The sequence below is a fragment of the Gymnogyps californianus genome, chromosome 9 (genome assembly GCF_018139145.2).
Source record: "Gymnogyps californianus isolate 813 chromosome 9, ASM1813914v2, whole genome shotgun sequence".
In the NCBI taxonomy this organism is placed as follows: domain Eukaryota; kingdom Metazoa; phylum Chordata; class Aves; order Accipitriformes; family Cathartidae; genus Gymnogyps; species Gymnogyps californianus.
Window position 1 is genome coordinate 20,623,751 of NC_059479.1, and position 20,170 is coordinate 20,643,920.

The following is a 20,170-nucleotide window of genomic DNA, read 5'->3' on the forward strand; positions in this document are numbered from 1 at the left end:
TCTAGACTGTCTTAACAAATCACAAGGAAAAACATACACTTGGACCGTGAATTATACTTACACGTTACACAGAGGTGCATCGTATCCTCTCTTGATTTGTTCCAATTTGTAGTCATAGCCTATCTTGAACAGAGTTCTCTGAATGTAGTTCATCTCTTGAACTTTACTCATGACATTTTTATAAATTCTGTCCATTATTTCCTACAAAGTGTTAAAAAAACCAAGGAAAATTACCACATAGAATAGACTAGCATGTGTAAATTAAATTCCATGTTAAAAATAAAATAAAAACCTGCTGTTATTCTTCCTTTAAAACAGATAATACAGTAAGAGTGAAAATGTCGGCATCATTGGTTAGGCAATGCATAACTGTAATGCTTTTAATGTGTGATCAATCAGTCAATTTATAGACCATAGCAGCTTAGAGCTATTTGAAATGGGTGGCATGAAGTATCGAAAATGCAGTAGAAAATAGTGACTTAGCCTTACTTTTCTCCATTCTCTTTTTTCTCCTCGCACCAGTATCACTAGAGAGGAAGAGCCCTCACACTGTAGTACATACCTCGTATTAGAAAACTTGCCTTGAATTAGGCAGACAGGTAAGTCAAGGGCCAGTAGTTGAGTAACCACTGCAGGTCTTCAGGCATACTGCAGTATTTCATAGTACCCCCTGCATTTCTACAGACAGCTTTCTAAACCTCAGACGTGGCTTTAAAATACTTTCCACCCCCCATTCTGAAGATGTCTTCTCTATCGACCACAGCTACACATCTTGGGTAACACGCCATAGTGTGAGAAAACTTGCTATGTTATATGGCTTACAGTATCGATAACACCTTAACCTCTACTTCACGTGACAAACTGATTTAGAAAATTTTGAATTCAAGTTTAGCTAAATCTCTTTGCTAAAGGTTGGTATATGCCATGCAAGATTTATCGTGCTTAGGAGTCCTGATGCCGTGCTTTATCCACGGCAACTGGCAAGCTCAAGGGAATGAACCAAGATATTTCATTTCACCACTTCCTTTTCCAAGAGAAGTTTTTCAACTTTCAAAGCAAGGTGGTTGCAGTAATTCTAGTTACCCGACAAAAAAACCCCACAATTCTGTCACAGGAGAGAAATTAATTTCCATTAAATTAACAAGCTTATGATCACTAAAATACACAGAACTTAAAATAAATAGTATTCAGAGCGGTGAAGTATTTAACAGAAGTTTAAGGATTGGCTCCTTCAAGTTTGTTACAGAGCACAATGCTTGGAAGTATTTACGTGCTTTCTAACAAAAGTCAAATTAAAATTGAAAAGAAAGCTATGAAAATGGAAATATCAGAGATCGAAATATTAAAGACTTATTAGAAACCACTCTCATAAGTGTTTTTGATTACTTCCTTCAAATCTTCATGATTGGGATTTAGACAAACTAGAAGTTCAGAAAAACTGTACACTCTTTTCAGCCCAGTCTACCTGCAGAATATAATCTAATATTTCCAAAAGCCAGACAAATATCTTAAAGCAGAATTAATTGTAGCTTTTTGGAAAGACTACAGAAGCGTGACAAGGTATTCAGAATTGCAAAGGCTGGAAGGAACTATTAACCCTTATTACAATGTTCTGATTGAATCAAATATTTGGAAATATTTGCGTCTCTGGATTCTGTTAGAATTATTTTCCATCTCATTTCTTGTATGTTCTAATCACTGGTGACGTTATGACGTTTTGACAATAAAACCAAGACAATAGTTCTAGGGAGAGAAATATTTATTAGATGATGTTACTTGAGTGTTGTTCCTACTAGGGTTTTCTGAAGGTTTTTGCTCTTTGCTGTAGATTGTTGAACTCTAGATCCTGTACGCTATCAACTGAAAATGGATCAGCTTCAATTTTATTTTTTCTCTGCTAACTTCTTTGTAAGTCTGTAGAATCAAGATATTTAGGTGGGGTTCAGCATTATCACTGTTCTGCAGTTAATTCATATGAAGCTGTCTGCATGGACTTTTTTTTTTTTGGCACGTGCATGAAATACGGTCCTTCCAAGAGGGATTATGACTGTATTTAAAATTTACACTGTTTTTGCCAGTAGTCTAGCATTTGAATTTTCCCCAGGAAATAAATTTAAATGGATATTTTCCAAAAAGCTGGGATTCTCAGACATATTAATTTTCACTCGGTTAATTAAGAAAAAGACCAAGCCTATATATATGATTATTATTTTATAAAACAAAAAATGCAAGTGAATAATTGATTTTAAAAACTCTTGGCTGTTCCCAAAATATGCTGCAGAACAACCAAATCCAACCAAAACTCACTATTCTTAAATGAGATTAAATCCTCCTATTCACCCATCACCACCATGTGGCAAAAGCTGGTGCTACCAGTCTTATGAGCCACATGTGATGGGATACGATCATAAAAGCAGCAGATGCGATTCCAGGACATACGAGGAAGGTTTTTGCATTAGGAAGACACAAACGTTTGTGTATTTTTCGGATAGCGCTAAGATCTTATGGAATGCAGAAGCCTGGTCACCCAAAGACCAACGTAAGCTACAGAAGCAATAGGAGTTATAGTCTCCTGATCATTTTTTCTTGTAAGAGGAGACTAAGCATGGCCTGCTTACCCTAAGAACAGCACGAGAGACTCAGCCTAAGTGTCACCTTGGAGCCAAGCAGCTGAGATTGAGCACCCCAACAACTACGGCAGCGCAGGTTAACTTGCTAAGTTCTGTAACTCGGCCAAACGCCCATATCCTTACAGTGTCCATCTTGGCCAAAGCCACCCTGTGTTCTCCCTATGCACAAAGGAGTTTCAGACTGTGAATGTCAAAGACTTTTTGTATCCTACTGTTGTATCAGCAGCTCAGTAAAACATCACTTCTAGCTATTAAAACACATTTACGATTTTGGATCAAAAAGGGTCTTGGCTTTAGCATACATGTATTCTTGTGCTCATCTGCAGCATCAGCACTCGGTTCAAGCAATAACAACTGGAATTTCTATATTCTACTTTTTTCCTATTAGTGACAGTTACTTACAGACGAAGAGAAAAAAGTTAGTAAATAGAGATTTTCTAGCATGAACAAGATAGAAAGCATCATTTGTTTCCTAAACGTATCTGCTTCTGCATACTTACAGGCACAGCTGCCATCAGTGTAGGCTTCAGTACAGTACAGTCTCCTTTGCTTCCCTTCTTAATTTTACTTGACTGTAATAAGGAAAAAATGTCAATTTATGAAGCTGAAAACTAAGCAGCTCTTTAGAAAAGGACTAAAAAAAGAGGGAGATATATTAGCATGTCATTTGTTTAAATCTTTTCCCCTGTCCCTCCAAAAAACATTTCCTGTGTAAATTTTTTTCCCCATTGTGATGGAAAAAGTAATGATTAACAACAATTTCAACCAAAATACTAGATGTTTTACAAGCCCAACCTGGTTAAGTCCACTTTGTATATCTTTCTTTTACCTCCTCCCCCTAGTACTTGCTTTCTCCTCCATCTTCCTCTGGGAGTTTTTTTTGCCTGATGCAATCTCTATACCAGCAAAACATACAGAAGCATTCTTTTCCAGCTTGCTTTGCTCTTATTTATCTTAATTGTTCAATGGAAAAAGGCAAAGGGCTAAATAGATGATCTACAATAACTGGATAAGGAACTGATAAAGTGAGACCAAAAACTTAAAATCACTTTAAACAGTCTTACATTCAGCTAATCTATTAACAGCTGTTCTTATCCTGATAGCCAGTGGATAATGCTATATGCATTTATTAGGTTTTCTTTTAGATTTCCTACGTATTGTAAAAGTAAAGTTTTAATAAAATTTATATGATATGACCTGCTGCTATAGTTCACCAGTTAATTTGCATCATTTTCTGACAAAAAGAAATTACATTTCTGAAGTGTGCCATATATGTCAGCATTTCTTTAATGAAAGAGGACAGCTAAGCAAGGAGAACGCAGACTGCAAAAGCTTAAGTTTGCTTTTGCTCCCCCCCAGCCGCTCACCTGATCCGATAGTGTGAGTGGAGAGGAATAGCCAATCCTGCAGCCGTAAGTGATGCAAGAAATTTCTGCTGTCAATTCTAATACATGGGCCAGAGGCAAATAACCAATGTAAGTATCCTTGGGTCTAGGAAAGGAAAGGATTGTCTAATTAACAAGGATGCACGAGTGGACTGAAAATACTGTTTAACAGTTTTATTGTGTGCTTAGTTACTACTTTTTGAAAGACTTGGATCACAAGCGAGGCTTATTCTTCTGCACGCAAAAGGGTGTGATTTCAAGCCACAGTTTATAAACTAAATGGGGACAATCCTACCTTACTGAAATCACTATGAACTACAGGATTTGCCTTATTTTCTAGGAAACTCAAAGATTCCTTAGTGCTCCACTGCTATCTCCTCCTTGTGGGAGATTTCATCCCAGGTACAAAATTAAGGATGAAATCACTATATTTTAAAATAATCACCAAGGATTTACAAATCCCTGACAGTCATCGTAGCATCTCCTTCTAAAATATATTAGTAGAAAGAGAGCTGATCACTGAAGTACTGAGGCTTATTTCAGGAAATAATTTCTGAGATTTCTCAGCAAGAAACTCAGTGCTGTCACTTCACAGAAGCTTTCAGCATCACGTCAGAACTGGTTTTATATCCCATCGCAAAAGGAGTTTAGCAACATAGCTTATTTCAGCTATTAAACCCTTTGTGAATGCAGTGACAAACACACCCGCGTTCATTAAAAATTTCCTCAAAATATTAGTGTGAGGGTGCTTGTAGTTGGTTTTACTGTCGTTAATGCACAATTTATTATTTATGCTCATTTAGTGAAGCATACTTGAGCAGATTCTGCAGCATGTGCATTATCCATCCAACAGTGGTGTCTCTAGATCAATGGACGTGGTAGGTTCTGACATACTTCCTACAGTGATTCTAGCTGCCTGAAAACATCTAAAAAAAATTTCCCAAGTTTGACTAGATGAGGAATCTCCTTATCTGGTGGCATCTTCTGATGCACAAGAGTGCAAAAATCCATCGCAGACTTAAAGCTAAGGGTAATAATAATAAAAAAAAAGTAGAAACAGCACGTGAGACGAGCTAGGAGGGCGTCCTTTTCAAACAACAGGGTAAGTTCACAAACACAAGATATATTTCTTACAAATTGAAGATTAGTGGGCTCACAATAAAATGAACAAATTTGATAACACCTGATGCCAGCAACAGACTTTCCATAAACTTGAGTACTTTGGGAGGTTCTGTTTTCTCTCTCCGTACACATGACAACTAAGTCTTTCTTACCCCAGTCCAGGTATTCTCTCGCACTGTCCCGTCATTCCAGCTATTAAGTTTTTATGCATCATCATCACTCCTTTAGGTCTCCCAGTAGAGCCACTGGTGTACATTACTAAAGCCAAGTCTGTAGGAACAGGTCTGCTTGGCAGAATGCTTGCTACAAAATGCAGGAGAAAAATTGTTATTGATTATTATCTACTTTCTAAATCATTATTTCTGTAATTAATCAATGTGAAAAGATCTGTAATCAACCAGTGTGAAACAGGTGCCTCAGCAAAGGCAAGCACGATGGGCTGCTAAGTGGTCAGTGGTGGATGCAGAAGTCGGTGATGAAGAGTAGTGGTCTGGTTTTAAGAGGAAGTGAGGGAAGGCAGATTTTGAAAGGAATGACCAGTATTTGGGCATCTACACAATCTGGGTGATACTTTTGCCATTATGTCTTATAGCCAACTGAAAGTTTCATAGAAGCAGCCTTCTGAAGACCAAGTAAGCCTGTCAAGGGGAAAAATATAGTGCTGGAGAGAAACAACAGGTTGAGAAAAAAACAAAACCAAAAAAACCCACAACACCCCAAAAAGCTGCAAGTCAGCTTTTCTGTCAATCACTCTTCCAAAGCTAAGGTTGTAGAGCTAAGACAACTTTTTTCTTTTTTCCTTTTTTTTTTTTTTTTTTTAAATGAACCTTCCTCAGGTAAGCTGCTAGTCAGTGGAAAAGCAGTAAGCTTACAACACTTGACGTTTGATTTTGTTTTAATCCCTTGGCATTTATTCTTAGGGTGAAAATTATTAGCTTTCATGGCTTTCACAGCCAGAGAGGCAGCAGAAGTGTCTGCAAGGGAAGCAGGGGTTTTAGGGGAAGAAACCCCAAAACAGCACCCCTCAGGTAACTGCTGGTTTGTAGCTGTACCTTAAGCTGATCAAAGATAAGCAGTTGTAATGAATGTGTGCCTCCCTGCAAAAAGCTCCTTTGCCAGTTTATCTCGTCTTTTATTCAAGAGAGAGGAGATCTGGCTAAGCACAGACTGCTGATTTAAGGAAAAGAGATGATCAAGGTTGGTTTTTCCTTCCTTAAAGCAGGTGTTTACAGTCACTCCTGGCTGCCCAACATAGCAAGGGATATAATGGTTATTCCTCTAGCCCAAGGTGCTTTTTAGCTACAGATCGGTTAAGAAAAAAGACATTTCCAAGCCAACGAGCAAAAAAAAAAAAAGCCTCAAGTGCTTTCTCCTCTTTTCTTAGGAAAAATAGTGAAAATAAGATGAATAAAAGGTAAGAGTAGCAGAAAACGGAACACTACATCAGTTTCTATTTCACTTCCTAAAACAAAGGTGGAGTCTTAAAATTAAATTGTTATGGTTTAGAAGTTAAAAATAAAGTTTTATCCTGAAACACCTGACGCTTGAAGAAAGGTGCAGGACAATAAACAGAGATAAAAAAAAAATTTCCGTTTATTTAAAGGAAGCCAGAGGGTGAACTGGCAATCTGCCACTGCCTTTGTGTTAGAAACCTGCATGCGTGGGTGTTTTTCTGCTACACATCTCTCTTAACCTAGGTCTGATTTCACTGTTAACATTGCTTGATTAGTTCTCTGTGAAATGATTCACTTACAGTTTTCTGGTTTGGCTCCCAGCTCTTCTACTGTCTGCATACTATGAATCTCCACATTTTCAGGGTATTCCGACTTATTGACAGTCTTCTTGTCCACATAAATGATATGTTTAAGACAGGAGACTTGTGGCAATGCAGTCTATAAAAGAGAAATGAAATTTTTAGCACTGACTGCACTGTAAAATTATTATAGGGTTGCTTGTAAGCAGGTGAAGCTGGTACCAAATTACCTTAAGTTTGCTCTCAAGAAGTTCTATACTAGTGACCAGGTATGATGCTCCACACTCATTGAGACCGTAGGTTACTGCCTCTTCACCCAGGGTGGCATACAACGTAACAACTGTTACAGTAAGGAGAGGGAGAACGTGAAAGAAATGTTAAAGTAATACTAAACGCAAACGCTCTTGCTTTAGCTCGCTGGAAAGCATTCTGGGAGGACCACGGGGGGAAAAAATTAGCCTAATGGGGAATTTTCTAATTTGGAAACAAAACAGCTTTTAATTTTTCCGCATCAGAATTTTATGCCACAAGAGACCTCTGGAATGAGGAGGACAGCTGTATAGGAAGCATTTCTTTACCCGAGAGGGTGGTCAAACATTGGAACAGGCTTCCTAGAGAGGCGGTCGATGCCCCAAGCCTGTCGGTGTTTAAGAGGCATTTGGACAATGCCCTTAATACCATGCTTTAACTTTTGGTCAGCCCTGAATTGGTCAGGCAGTTGGACGAGATGATCGTTGTAGGTCCCTTCCAACTGAAATAGTCTAGTCTATTCTATAGAAGAAGAGAAATCATCAAAACAGAGAGATCCACCAAAACCCAACAATAATGCTCTAAGCAATCACACAGTAAGCAAGTGAGAACACATGTTCTGCCCCTGAGCTCTTTGCAACCAGAACTCAGGGGAAGAGATGACATTCTAAACATCACAGGGGCACCAGTCACGGCTTAAAGCTCTGCACTTCTACAGGCAGCTCTTTCAGCAGTGTCAGCTACTTTGCTTGCTCCTGTGAAATTATTGATGGGGGCAAGGCAGAGAATCAGACTAAGGAATCAGACTGTTTTTCATGTTGCTAGATTATTTTTAACCCTGACTGGCTACAGCGATGCCATTAAGTAAGTGCCTCACAGGCACCAAGGAGTTTACCTCTTCCCATCATCTCTCTATTGAAAAAAATACCTTCCTTTAGTATTGTCTGCTACCTCAAACTGTAACCTCCAAAGACCATTAAAGGAATTTAATATTTCTGTGAAATAGGGTTCATGTGGAAGAGACAAAAAGAGTAATGTTATATAGCTGATTCTTCCTGCCTCTCAAAGTATGAGGATCAAGACCCAGTTAACCATCCTCTCCTACTTCAATAGCAATGTCAGCTCTTCCATTATTGCCCTTTAACAGCCTCTCTGCATACTCTACTGTATGACCTTCTCCTCGCACAGTCAGCTACTACTAATACTGGAACAAAAAGAGGCAGCCTAGTGCAAGCAAAAACATAAGGCGGCAACAAAAATAAGGTATGGGTCATAGTGTGTTGTGTGCAGACCGGGCATGTAAGTGCATAGCAACCTTTGCCACTTCACCGAGAAGTCTGTATGCATTAAGTCAGATTAGAGATTTTTGACAGCTTAAATAAAACTAAAAAAAGAAAAAACCCATATACATAATTGTAATGAACTTGAGCAGCTTAAAAATATCACCAAAAAACCCTCAGACTACCATATGATTTTGATTACCATTCTTCTCTCTTCTAATAACCATTTCATGTTTTGGATGCATAAGTCAGGATACAGACAGAAAAGACTATAAAAACATTCCACATTTTGGGGGAAGCAACGGAACTACTGACATCTTCAGAGTATTTTAAAAAAAACCTGAATAGTAACCGTACCGTTCTGTCATCCTAACATCTAGAACATTACTACAATAAAATCAGAAAAAACAGTCTCATAAGTATGAGCAAGTTAATTTTAGGGATCTCTGCAATGCATAGAATAGACTGGAAACTTCTAAGAATCAGACCACAGGCAGAGTAAGTTTATGAAATTCTTATACCATCAATGACAAGACTGGCAGATTCAAAATACCTAACAGCCAAACCAGTGCTGAGAAATGATTCTAAAATACAGTAGAAGTAAACAAGTTCAGCACTCACGAGGAAAGTTGTACTTGAAGCAGGTTAGAGCTACAATCATCCATTCTGCTCGGGTCTCACAGAATATGACAACAGTACTCTTTGGGGTTAGTCCCAGGGCAGTCAGTCCACTCCCCAAGCGATTCATTTTCTCATTTACTTCTTCATAGGATAACCATCTGTAAGTTCCTAAAATTAACTGGTGAGGAAAAAAAAACCAATTGTGATGACAAGAAGCTGCTGGCACAGCTCTACAAGCTTATGTGAGTTGGTGCACAACACCATAAGCACACACACTGCCGTTCATTAAAAGAAAAAAAAAAAGCTTTCATTTTTCTTGAAGCAGAATAAATAGTGCATCCTGTATTCTGTTATTCTTTAACTACTATAAAATGGATGTTTTATATCATAAGATGATTCAGGAAGACCTCTAAGGAGACCTCCATTGTTGAGGCAAGATGCAAAGCAGCTCAAAACAAAATCAGAATTAAGTACAAAATTGTAAATTTTACCTTTTTGAACACTTTTCCATTTGGTTGCATTTCATTTTCTTCACTCAGTATTTCTCTGGTCCCAAGACAGTCCTTCTTCCCAAACTTTGCTAAAGCATGGTCAAACAGCTTGTCCAACGTGTCTGCTCCAGGAATGTTTATGTTTGCTAGTGAGTCAAGATGACTGACAGAACGGTAGGGGCTTCCAGGTTTGTCCGAGATGGGTTTAGCTTTTAAACGTTTTGCCATAGCCTTTTTCTTCTTAGCATTGGTAAGAAAATACCATGGAATGAATACAAGCATACTGTATACAGATATTAACAAGTACACAGGCAGCAAGAGAACAGTGCATACTTCCAGCCTAAGTTTCATTGCAGGTATTTAAAAAAGAAAATCTCTTATTGTGTTCTGAAGCAGGCAAGAGCAAAGCAGCAGTGCAGTATGGTGTAGGAAGAAGCAACAGTAAGTGAAGCTTAGGTAGTTCTGTTTCAGAGCAGCTGCTAAAATTTTAGTAACCTTTGAGAGCCAACAGTGGACACCTGTGGGTGAAGACCAGAGCCAAGCAGAGAGCAGGAAGAAAAAAAAAGAAAAAAGAATTAAATTAGTAATGTTACAGTCAGTCCATTAGTTTTAGTCCTTCTAAGAGTTCACTTCAAATGCATCAAGACAAAGGAGACTGAAGTAACTGATTTAAGAGGCACGTACACTGCATGATACAGCAGTGTACTGCTCTGAAGACGGAAGAGGAGGAATCTTTTCCATACTTGTTTGTTGCATCCACAAATATTTACTTTTCAAAGACTTTTCCCCACTATCTCTGTTTGAATAGTTCAGGGCTGTTGAGATGAAGTCTGTCCTTCACATCATAATATTGTGTTTAAGCTACTTGAGCAATGCTACGATTGCGTAATTACGCGAAAGGTCAACAGTTGTTTCCCCCTCAACATTTGTACTACAGAGAAAAGATACAGTAGATTTCTTTACTGCTTTTCAGAATATTCTATCAACTTCTATTCCAATTAAAATGTATCTTGATACAGAGTCCTCAAAAGTCTACATGTTGTAATCTAAAAAACTATATAATATTCCAAAACTGCTTTATTAACTTTGCCCCAGCAACTGAATTTTTAATCTATTACTTTTCAACTATGAATGTCAGACTCTTGGAAAGGGATTACACAGATTCGCTTTTCCCCCTCCAAAAACTACTTCCATATATGCATTTCAGAACTCCAGGTATGGAAAATGGAATCCAATTTGACCAATTTAATCCAATTTAAAACAAAGCACAATTTCGCAAGATGTTGTCTGCACGTCAGAAATCTTTCCTCATTAAGGAGAACTGGGCCTGAATAAAGACCGAAGGCGAGTGGGAGAAAAACAAAAGCATCATAGCAAACCGCAGTTGTGGCTAGCCCACTGGTCTGTAACTAGTCTGCATTGGCACGTAAAAGATATAGGCTCTTATCTTCATCTGGATGGCACGCAAACATGGCATGCAAACACATCATGAATGATGCACACAGCAGGAGAAATAAAAGGCAAAGGTGCACTGACAAAAGAGCAGTACCTCAGACACACAGGGGAGTGAGCAACGCTGACTAGCTTATTGCAACGCCAGCCTTTCATGGACAGAATCTGATAAACAGAACGGATGAGAATAGGAAAATTTTCAGGGCTCCATCAAGAATTAAAAGAACGTGAGCACACCTCAAAATGTACCTTTATTAACATATTTGCCACCCTCAGGGGATGAGGGAGGCTACAATTAACATTTCAGGTTAAACAAGACAACTGCTACTAACAGCGTAACAGAAATCTATTAATAGGTTGCTGGGTTTTTTTAATAAGAATTCCAACATCTGCAGTTGTGTTGTAGCCATATCAACAGCATTTAATGTAAGATTAAGAGATCTGCAGATACTTAAAAGGATCACCACGTTGATTTTTTAAATTAAATCTATAGAATAAAATTACTATTGAATGATAGTATAATGTACTAAACTAAGCTCAGACTTGTTCAGAAAAAGTGTATTCTGCATATTTCTTTTTATAAAAAGTGAATGCTACATTCTTTTCAAAACGTATATGCTTATTCTGCTCTAGTTAACCTCATCAACTGCTCAGCAAACAGTCAAACCTCAGCAGAAGAGAGATCATTTTACTTCCCTAAGCTCCAGTTCTCTAAAATGAAGGTTTACGGGTTTATATTACAAATCTTGTATGATATTTTCATTCCAGTTAATTCAGTGCTCCAAAAGCAGCAGTTGAGCTTGTATTTAAAACAAAAGCCAGCCATAGTGCTAAGACTACAGTAAGAAAACTTCAGTGCATGCCCATGATTAGACAGAATGCTACGTGTCAAAATAAACCCCATGGAGAACCCTCACTGCTCTTCACCTTCCAACAAAAAGCATATGACCAGAGACAATGACTTGGAGAAAAAAGCAGACTTGTTGGAGTAATGCAAACAATTTAATATAATGAGACAGTACTATAGCTTTTATTCAGGCTGAGTAGTAGCTTTTTCAGAAGTAGTCCTACTGGTAAAAAACTACTCGCTAATAATGGAGAACTGACTAATTTAGGGAGGGAGGAGAGGAACGGGCTCATATTTACTTAAATTCTTTAGCCAATGTTCTGGACTGACCACTACTATAAAAAGACATTTACTTTAACTTTTCCATTCAATTTAATCTCCTGTACATTAATTTTATAAATTATATTTAAGCTATTTAGCAGCTTGTATAACACTGAACCACCACAAAATTTTCGGAGTATTTTCTGTGTATGTTATTACAACAGATACAAAGAACTGAAGATCATATTTTCACACATTGATTTGCTTACTACTAACTAAATCTGTATTGACTAATGTATCTATTAATATATACTTATGCAATTATCTCATCTTTCCACTGCTATTTTCCACTCTTTCTTACTGCATCTGGGCAATAGCGAATGAACTGAAGTCTGTGGGGTAAGAGCTGTCCCTTTTTTTACCATATCTAAAATGATGGGGACCTGCTCCTCTTGTCATCTAACCACTGATGAGATGCAAATAACACAATGAGTTAGAACAGTACAGTCATGGCTTGAACAGGTATTTCACAATATCCAGTTCACATTTCATTACTGATTATCAATACTAAGTCTTTAAAACTGAACTGGGTTGCAGAATGGCTTGTAAGACTATGTGTGAAAAGAGGACTGTTTGAAAAATTACATCCTACTGATGTCATCTAATAACCTGATGATTATCCACATGAAATATGTGGTTTTATATGTGAGATGATCTTCAAGCTGACTAAGCAACAAAACTCAATTCAGTGTTGAACACTAACTTAAAATCTTTTACAGTTTACTGGAACAACTTTCTAACATGCTAAAAAACCTCATCAGAATGTTCAAAATACTGCCTGAAATAATGAAGTAATGATAAAAAGGTCTTAGTGGCAAAGAATGTTTGTTTTGTCCTAAAACTGACACCCCATTGAAATAACTTTTAACATTTGAATTTTAAGTGCATGTACAAACACACATCGTACACTTGCAGCCAGTTACGCTAATGTTCGCATTAGCAAAAGTTAAAGGTTGCGTTTCTTTCATTTTGAAATTTCAATTTGTTTGAAATACTTTAAAAAGTGTTTATAAAAACAGATAACTTAGCTAATTTGTACATATTTGTGGTAATTTAAAATGTTTCTATCGTGACAAAAATCAGTTGTAATTCTTAATAGATATCAGTTGGAAAAACTTAGTAGGTCCCGAAAAGACAAACTTGGCTTTTTCCTCTGAACGTATTCATATAAAAAATCGACACACACACACGCACATATGCACACAGGTATACTTACTAGGTATCTGACAGCAATCACTGAGGTTTTTTCAGTGTCAATTAGATCTACATTAAAACAGAAAAAAAGAAAGTATTAGAGGTTGGGAATTTTTTTGCCTTGCAGAAAGGAGGACTATTTAGAATTTCTACCCTAATGCCCCTGAAGAAGAATAGCCTATGAATTTAGACAAAGGTGGCACACGCTACCCATACAAGAGGAGAGCAATGATATTATTGGAAAAGACTAAGCTTGCAAACTACAGTGTACAGATAAAGACAAAACTACCCAAAAAGAGTTTAAAAAGAGTTTAATTTTTATGGGACACCCCCCCCCCCCATTTAAACATGTTCTCAATAAAGCTATGAACAGAAGCTTAATTAAATTAAAAAAAAAAAGGGGGTGGGGGAGGGCAAGAAAGAGACTTTCAGATTCCATGTGGTCCATTCTTCCATCTCAGGGCAGAAGCAACAAGACCTTTATCTTTCTTGATGGATGAGTATTAGTAGAAACATTAACTCAGGACTATCCGTAGCATACACTGCCCAAAAGAGTCATAAGGAACATGAAGTAGAGTTTGCGTATTGAGGTAAGAGGAGAGTTTACAGAACAAGAGCATGCTTGTGTAGGCAGCGAGGCTTCACTGGTCCCATGACCAGTGAAAAAAAAGATGCCTATCTGTAACTATACAGATATGGCTTCAAAAAGTCTACTGCATAATCGTTCTCTTGGACGACTTGGTTTTATATACAGAAAGCTTTTAACTGATGTTTAACCTAGTTATATTTTATTAGCCTTCCCCATAAGTCTAAGATATCAATCAATGTACCAGTTTTTACAGACTGAAACTGTGTTAAACATCCCTTACAAAATTCTCCTACGAACATTTTCTCTTGAAATATGAAATAAGAGGTGCAATAATGTTTTTAGTGTTACTGGCACTTGCATGTGGCTGTATAAGATTTTGATCCATAACAGGACCATCCCAAACTCTTGCCCAATAAATATTTATCATATTTTAAATATAATGCATAACAGACTAACATACTGAACTTGCAAAAGTACCTCCATACCAATTCCATTTGGTTAGAAGGCAACCTTAGCTATTCAAATTACACCTTATGCCTTCAATCTCTTATTTAAGTTTAATTAGACTTTAAGAGAAAGGATGTGATGCCATGCTCACATCAATGCACCATCAAGGATACCTTCCAGGCAAGCCAACTACATATTACTAAAGTATAACAGTTATGTTCTCAGTAAGCTTCCTCTTTCCTCACAGATAAAAGAAAACGTAGCACTCGTGAAAAATTTCACTGTATCAAAATAAAACTGTTATGTAATACTGGAATATTTAGAATATGTAATATTTTATATTGACTTACAAAGTTCATTATTTCTCTTAATTGTGCAATGTAACTAGCCTATTTAGATGCTTATCTAGCTATTTTGGAAACAGCAGAGCTTCCAGTTCTTGATGTAGGAAATGCACGTTCCCAGCAACAGCAATCAACGTGCGTCAGGCATGACTACAGTCTAAGGAACAAAACCAAACCAAACAAGAACAGATGTGGTTTCTCTTCTAGATAGCTGTGTTTTCAGCATCTCCGAAGGATTTTCTTCAGGTGAATAAGCTTCTAGCAATTTTGAAATGGTAACTCTCTAGACTAGAGTTCATTAATCATTTGCAATGATATGTTACAGTGTTCGTATTAGAAACCTCACCCATGAGGTAGTATTTTCCTTATTACTACTATATGCTGGGTGTTTACAAAAATTGTATAGTCCAAGCTTACTATAGAAAACAAATAACCGATGCAGATGCCTATACAAGCACTGACACTGTATTTTACGGACTGCCACAGATGGCAGAGATGTTATTTGAGTATAGTCTGACTTTGATATCCTCAATTAAAAGCTTCAGAGACAGATAACATGCGACACACTATTCCTGTCCTGCAGCCAGGGCCAGAGAACAAAGTCTGAAATCAGAGCACAGGTTCTAGAACAGAAGAGACACTCCTCTCTTCGCAATTTTTCATGAATTTAACTGAAAATCTAAGAAACAACTGGCAACTATTCTTTTTTTTTTAATATAGAAAAATAGCTTTTAAATAGTCACAAAAGCTTACGGAACTAAGTAAGAGCAAAAGCATGCGTGGGGAACAGGGAGAGGGTTTATGCCTCTGGAAGCAGCTATTCAGAGAGGAGGAAATGCCCTAATCTTCCCTGCATTTAACTATTCAAACAGAACAGAATCAACTTATCTAGCATTTGCACACACTACTAGAATTTCTAAGTGTAACTCAAAACCTAAAGAAGTACCTGTAGCTAGAAATTTTATCCTATGCAGTTTAATAAGGCAGCAAATTATTATCTTCACTAGGAAAGGCTTTAATTAGCCCAAGCCCAAAACACAGTAAAGGTTTAATATTGAAAGTGTACGAATAACAGTGTTTATTGTCCTTCCTCTGGTGTTAAAAAGCTTGCCAGGGCTCCAACTTACTATGTAATAGCATGATTAGAAGAAAACATACTTCTTTTTCTATCTACTTCAAACATTAACTGCAACTTTTAAAACGTTTTTTCATTGTGTTAGGAAAGTCTTCTAGTGAGAAAGATGGCATTAGACAGGAAAAGGGTAGTATTCTAGTTTGTGAAGAAAAGCTGGAATCTGCAGAGCAAGAAGTTGTTTAGTTGAAAAACAACACTGGAGGAAGTCCTGGTTCCCCTGCAACCGAGCTCGTGCCAACTTCAAATGGAGACACAATTCTGGCTTTAGCATAAGTACTCAGGGTTGACTCCTTTTCAGGAAGTTCTGAAATCTTCCAAAACAATCCAGTATGAATAAGTAACAACTATTTCCGGAATTTCTCTAGCATTCAGGCAGATCTAAACATTTTGGAAACCACAGTAAGCATTCATAATTCATAAGTGGAAAGGTGGTTCTACAAAGTGAAAAAAAAAGTGAGTTGACCTGAATAAGTACATTGGTTATTAGTTACAGTCAGGTTTTGGAAGGGAATTTAATCAATATCTAGTAGTCCTGAATTTATTCCAGTACTAGAACTGAAAGAGCCTAGGATTTCAAAAAGAAATTACAGAAACACTGAGAAATACCACATTGCCAGAAGATGCAGCAAGCTTAAACACAATAATTAAATGAGTGCATACTACCAGGCTCTCTACAAATTTTGATTTTCCAGATTTATACCTGTCACACACAACAACGAGAGAACATTGCTACCAATGAGAAGACTGCGATTAAATAGCAATAAGAGTTAGAAGAATCTTGTGGCTAATTACAACTCTTCTGGAGTTAGAGAGATTGAAAGAAGAAAAACTAAGGGAAATGATTCAGTTTTCACATCACGTCAGTGTTTTTATGAAAACAAACTCTGCCAGTATTAATGCAAGTTACTCATGGTAAAAAAAAGAAAGTACACAAGGTCCGATTTTTGTTCCTTTCTCACAGGCAGATTTCTACATATTTTCCTCTTACACAATTTTGTACGTCAAAGGGCAATGAAAACTCCAGAGGTAATCAAACGCCAGCAGGTTTCAGAAGTACTTCTGTGCTCTATCGATGCAATAGTAGCTCAAAGCCTGAGAGTTTTCGAGAGCTCTTACTATTTACAGTGTAAATACCAGTACCTATGTCGCAAAAAACAGGGAGAGGGGAAAGTCAGATATAGTGGATCCTGCTATAAGTCGAGGGTCCCTGTTTAAATGTAGACATTCTATTTCAACTAGCAAAAACACAAGTAGTATTAGGAAATCTTGTTTCTCTTACTGCTGCTTAAAAAGTAGTTAATACAATGTTTTACTTAGCTACTAAACAAAGATCAGATTTATTTTTGGTTTCAAGAAAAATATTATTGTTGTCCTTTATATTCACTACTTCTGCTTTACTACCTCAGAACATATATGGACTTAATGTCAATCAGAAAAAAAAAAATCAATTTGTAAGTGACAAGTGTCATACATCTATTGCTGCAACAACTATTGTAATGGAAACCAGACCAGCCACGCTTACCCAATATTTCTCAATTATCTAACAGACTGGTGTGAAACTCTCTCTCCTAATCTTGTAACATAAGGGCAAGCAAATATTTGGTGAAAGGGTAAGAGCTATTTGTGTGCCCCAGAGGCAGAAAACAAACGGCCAAGGCAAGATTCCACAACTGAAAACTGTCCATTGAGAATACACTGAATTGGGAAAGTATTTCCTCTAGATCCACCTCTGTTACTTTTGCCTCATTAAATTCTATCCAGACCTGCACTGTAAATACCTGAGGCTCATTCACTCCAATGCTTCCTCTCACACGCCTGTGCGCAATCTGTACTGGTTATGCTGTGATCTGATCAACAGCCTAGGGCACACCAGGTTTCAAGTCAATCCAGATTATGCTACAGTATTGTGAATGCTAGCAGTCACTATAACTAAGAGCAAACTCACCTGTTTCAACAATTTTTTGTGGTAGTGAGAGGCATCTTTTTGTTTCATTGGCATTTTAGTTAATGAACATGGTAAGGACTGGTGGCTTGGACAGATAGTATTTCAGAAGAGGATGGAAAAGGAGAAAATCTGCAACTGAAAAATACTGATACTATCCCAAAACTCCTCCAACATCTACAAAATATACTTGGACTAAAGGGCACACAAATTGAAAAGGAAAATGCATATTCTATATTAATAAAGAAGTAATTCCTTCAGCCTGTTCCCCTCAACATACACCCGCATCTCATCAGGCATTATGGCAGATGTTACTCTTACTCGGATGTTTCAACATCGGAGATATGCGATTGTACTGTTTCCACCCAGCTTCTTAAAACAAGCACATGAAAAGGCAAGCAGCATGATCAAGGGCAAATTTTAGAGGCTATGTGGCCGTGGAAGTTCTCCAGCAAAAGCTATGTAAACAGTCAAATAAGAATTGATAATCTCTTTCTTCCTGTATGTAATACAAAATGGATAGACTGACTAATTCTGTGTTTAGCTACACAACCATTTTGCAATGGAAAGGTTGTGACTTACATGGCTCTGATGATCCAACTCCTGCGATTTAAGTTATCATCATCTTTTAATTTTCTGCTTCTCAGTAGTAAACTGCTTTGCGAAAATACAGAAGTAGAGGCCTCTCCTAACATTGCTGAATTATACAGTCTAGAAGATCAAATCAGTCTGAGACCTACAAATATACAGCCTTATTTGCTGCATCTTCCACAAGGTTTTTCTTGCCTGCAAGCACTGTCCTTGAGAAATCTGATACCCCAAGTCAAATAATCCCCTAATACATACAATTTATACTAAAACCAGTTTAATACATTACAAAAAGAGGTTTGTCACAATCATGCCTCCTTTGAGTACAAACTTGATAAGTTCAAGCTTTTTGAAAACATTCTCTTATTTTAGGCAACTTCAGATAAATTCCAAAGCCTGTTATTGCACCTATTGTTTTGGAGAGTATTACAACAGAACATCTTTGCATTCACCTATACTGTATCACTTTGAAACTACAGACTGGAGATCAATTCCCCTCTTTATTTTTTTTTTTTTTTTATTTAACCTGCTTCATTTGTAATGCTTAAAAATAAAACAGAGTACTAAACATCCAGACTATTCTGTATAGGTCTGTATCATGGACTGTTTGTGCAGTCTCTAGCATAGTACGTAACTACAAAGAAGCATTTAAACCTAGTTTTTATAACCAGATTATGTTTAAAATTTTCATTTTTAAGGGTGATTCTAACTTGAAAATGTGATTGAAGATACCGATTACAGGCCAAAAAAAGACAGTTCAGCTAGAAAAGGGAGAAGTAAAACAATGCAAAAGCACAAGTGAGACTTCACACTGAACTTGAAGACATTCCCTCCATTTTTTTCTGTGTGGAATACAGGCATCTGAAAACTGGCATAATGTTCTGTGGTGTTTTAACTCGAGCAGTTTTACTTTGCATCGAAAGGGACTGAGTAACACTCACAAGTTACTTCTTTCAGGTAACTTCTTAAACTATGCCACCATTTCATCTCACTCAGCAGTGAATGGATAGTCTAGATTTTGCTTCTGTCTCCTAACTGGAACACAGCTGCCATAAAGCAGGAACTTACTCGAAGCTGGGTTTCTTAACAGCAGCTGTCTTCTTAACAGAAAAGTTAAGAACTCAGTTTTCCCTGCATTTTCAGGGCACAACAAAAGTAAATAACTGATGTACAGTGTTTTATAGTCTTCAAAGTCAGATGTAATAGTCCTGTTTCTGTAATATTAATGAGTATGGGATGGGGGATACTGCAGATACACAAGTTACATTCGTAGTTTCTAACGAATGTTTTGCTTCTACTTGCCAGGTGCTTCCCTGGGTCTACTGAACATTCATTTTTACCTGTTTTCAACTTATTGTCAGTATTAGGAACATATGCACGGACAACAGGTAGTTTAAGAATGAGGTTGCTCATCTCCCCTCTTATGTTATTATCCTATGCTTACGATAATCATTTCAACAACATCCTTTCACAATGTAAGGCAATTATGACATCAGGTGCTTTTTGTTTTGCAAGTAAAGATAAAGGAGTACATGAAATAATCTCCCTGGGTAAAAGTTTTTCAAAATTTATCCAGAGACAATGTATTTATGCTCATGCCTGTTGGATACAACTGCTTCACTGATTCCTGGAATGCATGCATTCAAGTTCAGACTCTGATCAAGTCATGGTTATTAGGGTTGGACAAACGTCAATGATGTTTTACTCAACAAGGCAAAAAAATCATTAAGGACATTATCCTAGCTGCATAGTTTAAATATTAACACTTATTTCCTGGCCT

General features: G+C 37.2%; 1 protein-coding gene across 3 annotated transcripts in view; it reads right to left on the reverse strand.

Moving 5' to 3' along the window:
* ACSL4 (acyl-CoA synthetase long chain family member 4) overlaps nt 1-20,170 on the reverse strand; it is a 41,754-nt gene that overhangs the window by 7,155 nt on the left and 14,429 nt on the right. The window contains exons 3-11 of one of the 3 annotated variants that reach the window (XM_050901654.1): nt 13,368-13,414; nt 9,532-10,049; nt 9,041-9,218; nt 7,121-7,230; nt 6,891-7,029; nt 5,290-5,440; nt 3,998-4,121; nt 3,131-3,202; nt 62-201 (exon numbers count right to left, since the gene is read on the reverse strand). In XM_050901654.1, the coding sequence (XP_050757611.1) occupies nt 62-201; nt 3,131-3,202; nt 3,998-4,121; nt 5,290-5,440; nt 6,891-7,029; nt 7,121-7,230; nt 9,041-9,218; nt 9,532-9,882 (1,265 nt within the window). In that variant the 5' untranslated portion in view covers nt 9,883-10,049; nt 13,368-13,414. The remainder of the gene's footprint in view (nt 1-61; nt 202-3,130; nt 3,203-3,997; nt 4,122-5,289; nt 5,441-6,890; nt 7,030-7,120; nt 7,231-9,040; nt 9,219-9,531; nt 10,050-13,367; nt 13,415-20,170) is intronic. The other 2 variants (XM_050901656.1, XM_050901655.1) reach the window with 2 other exon arrangements.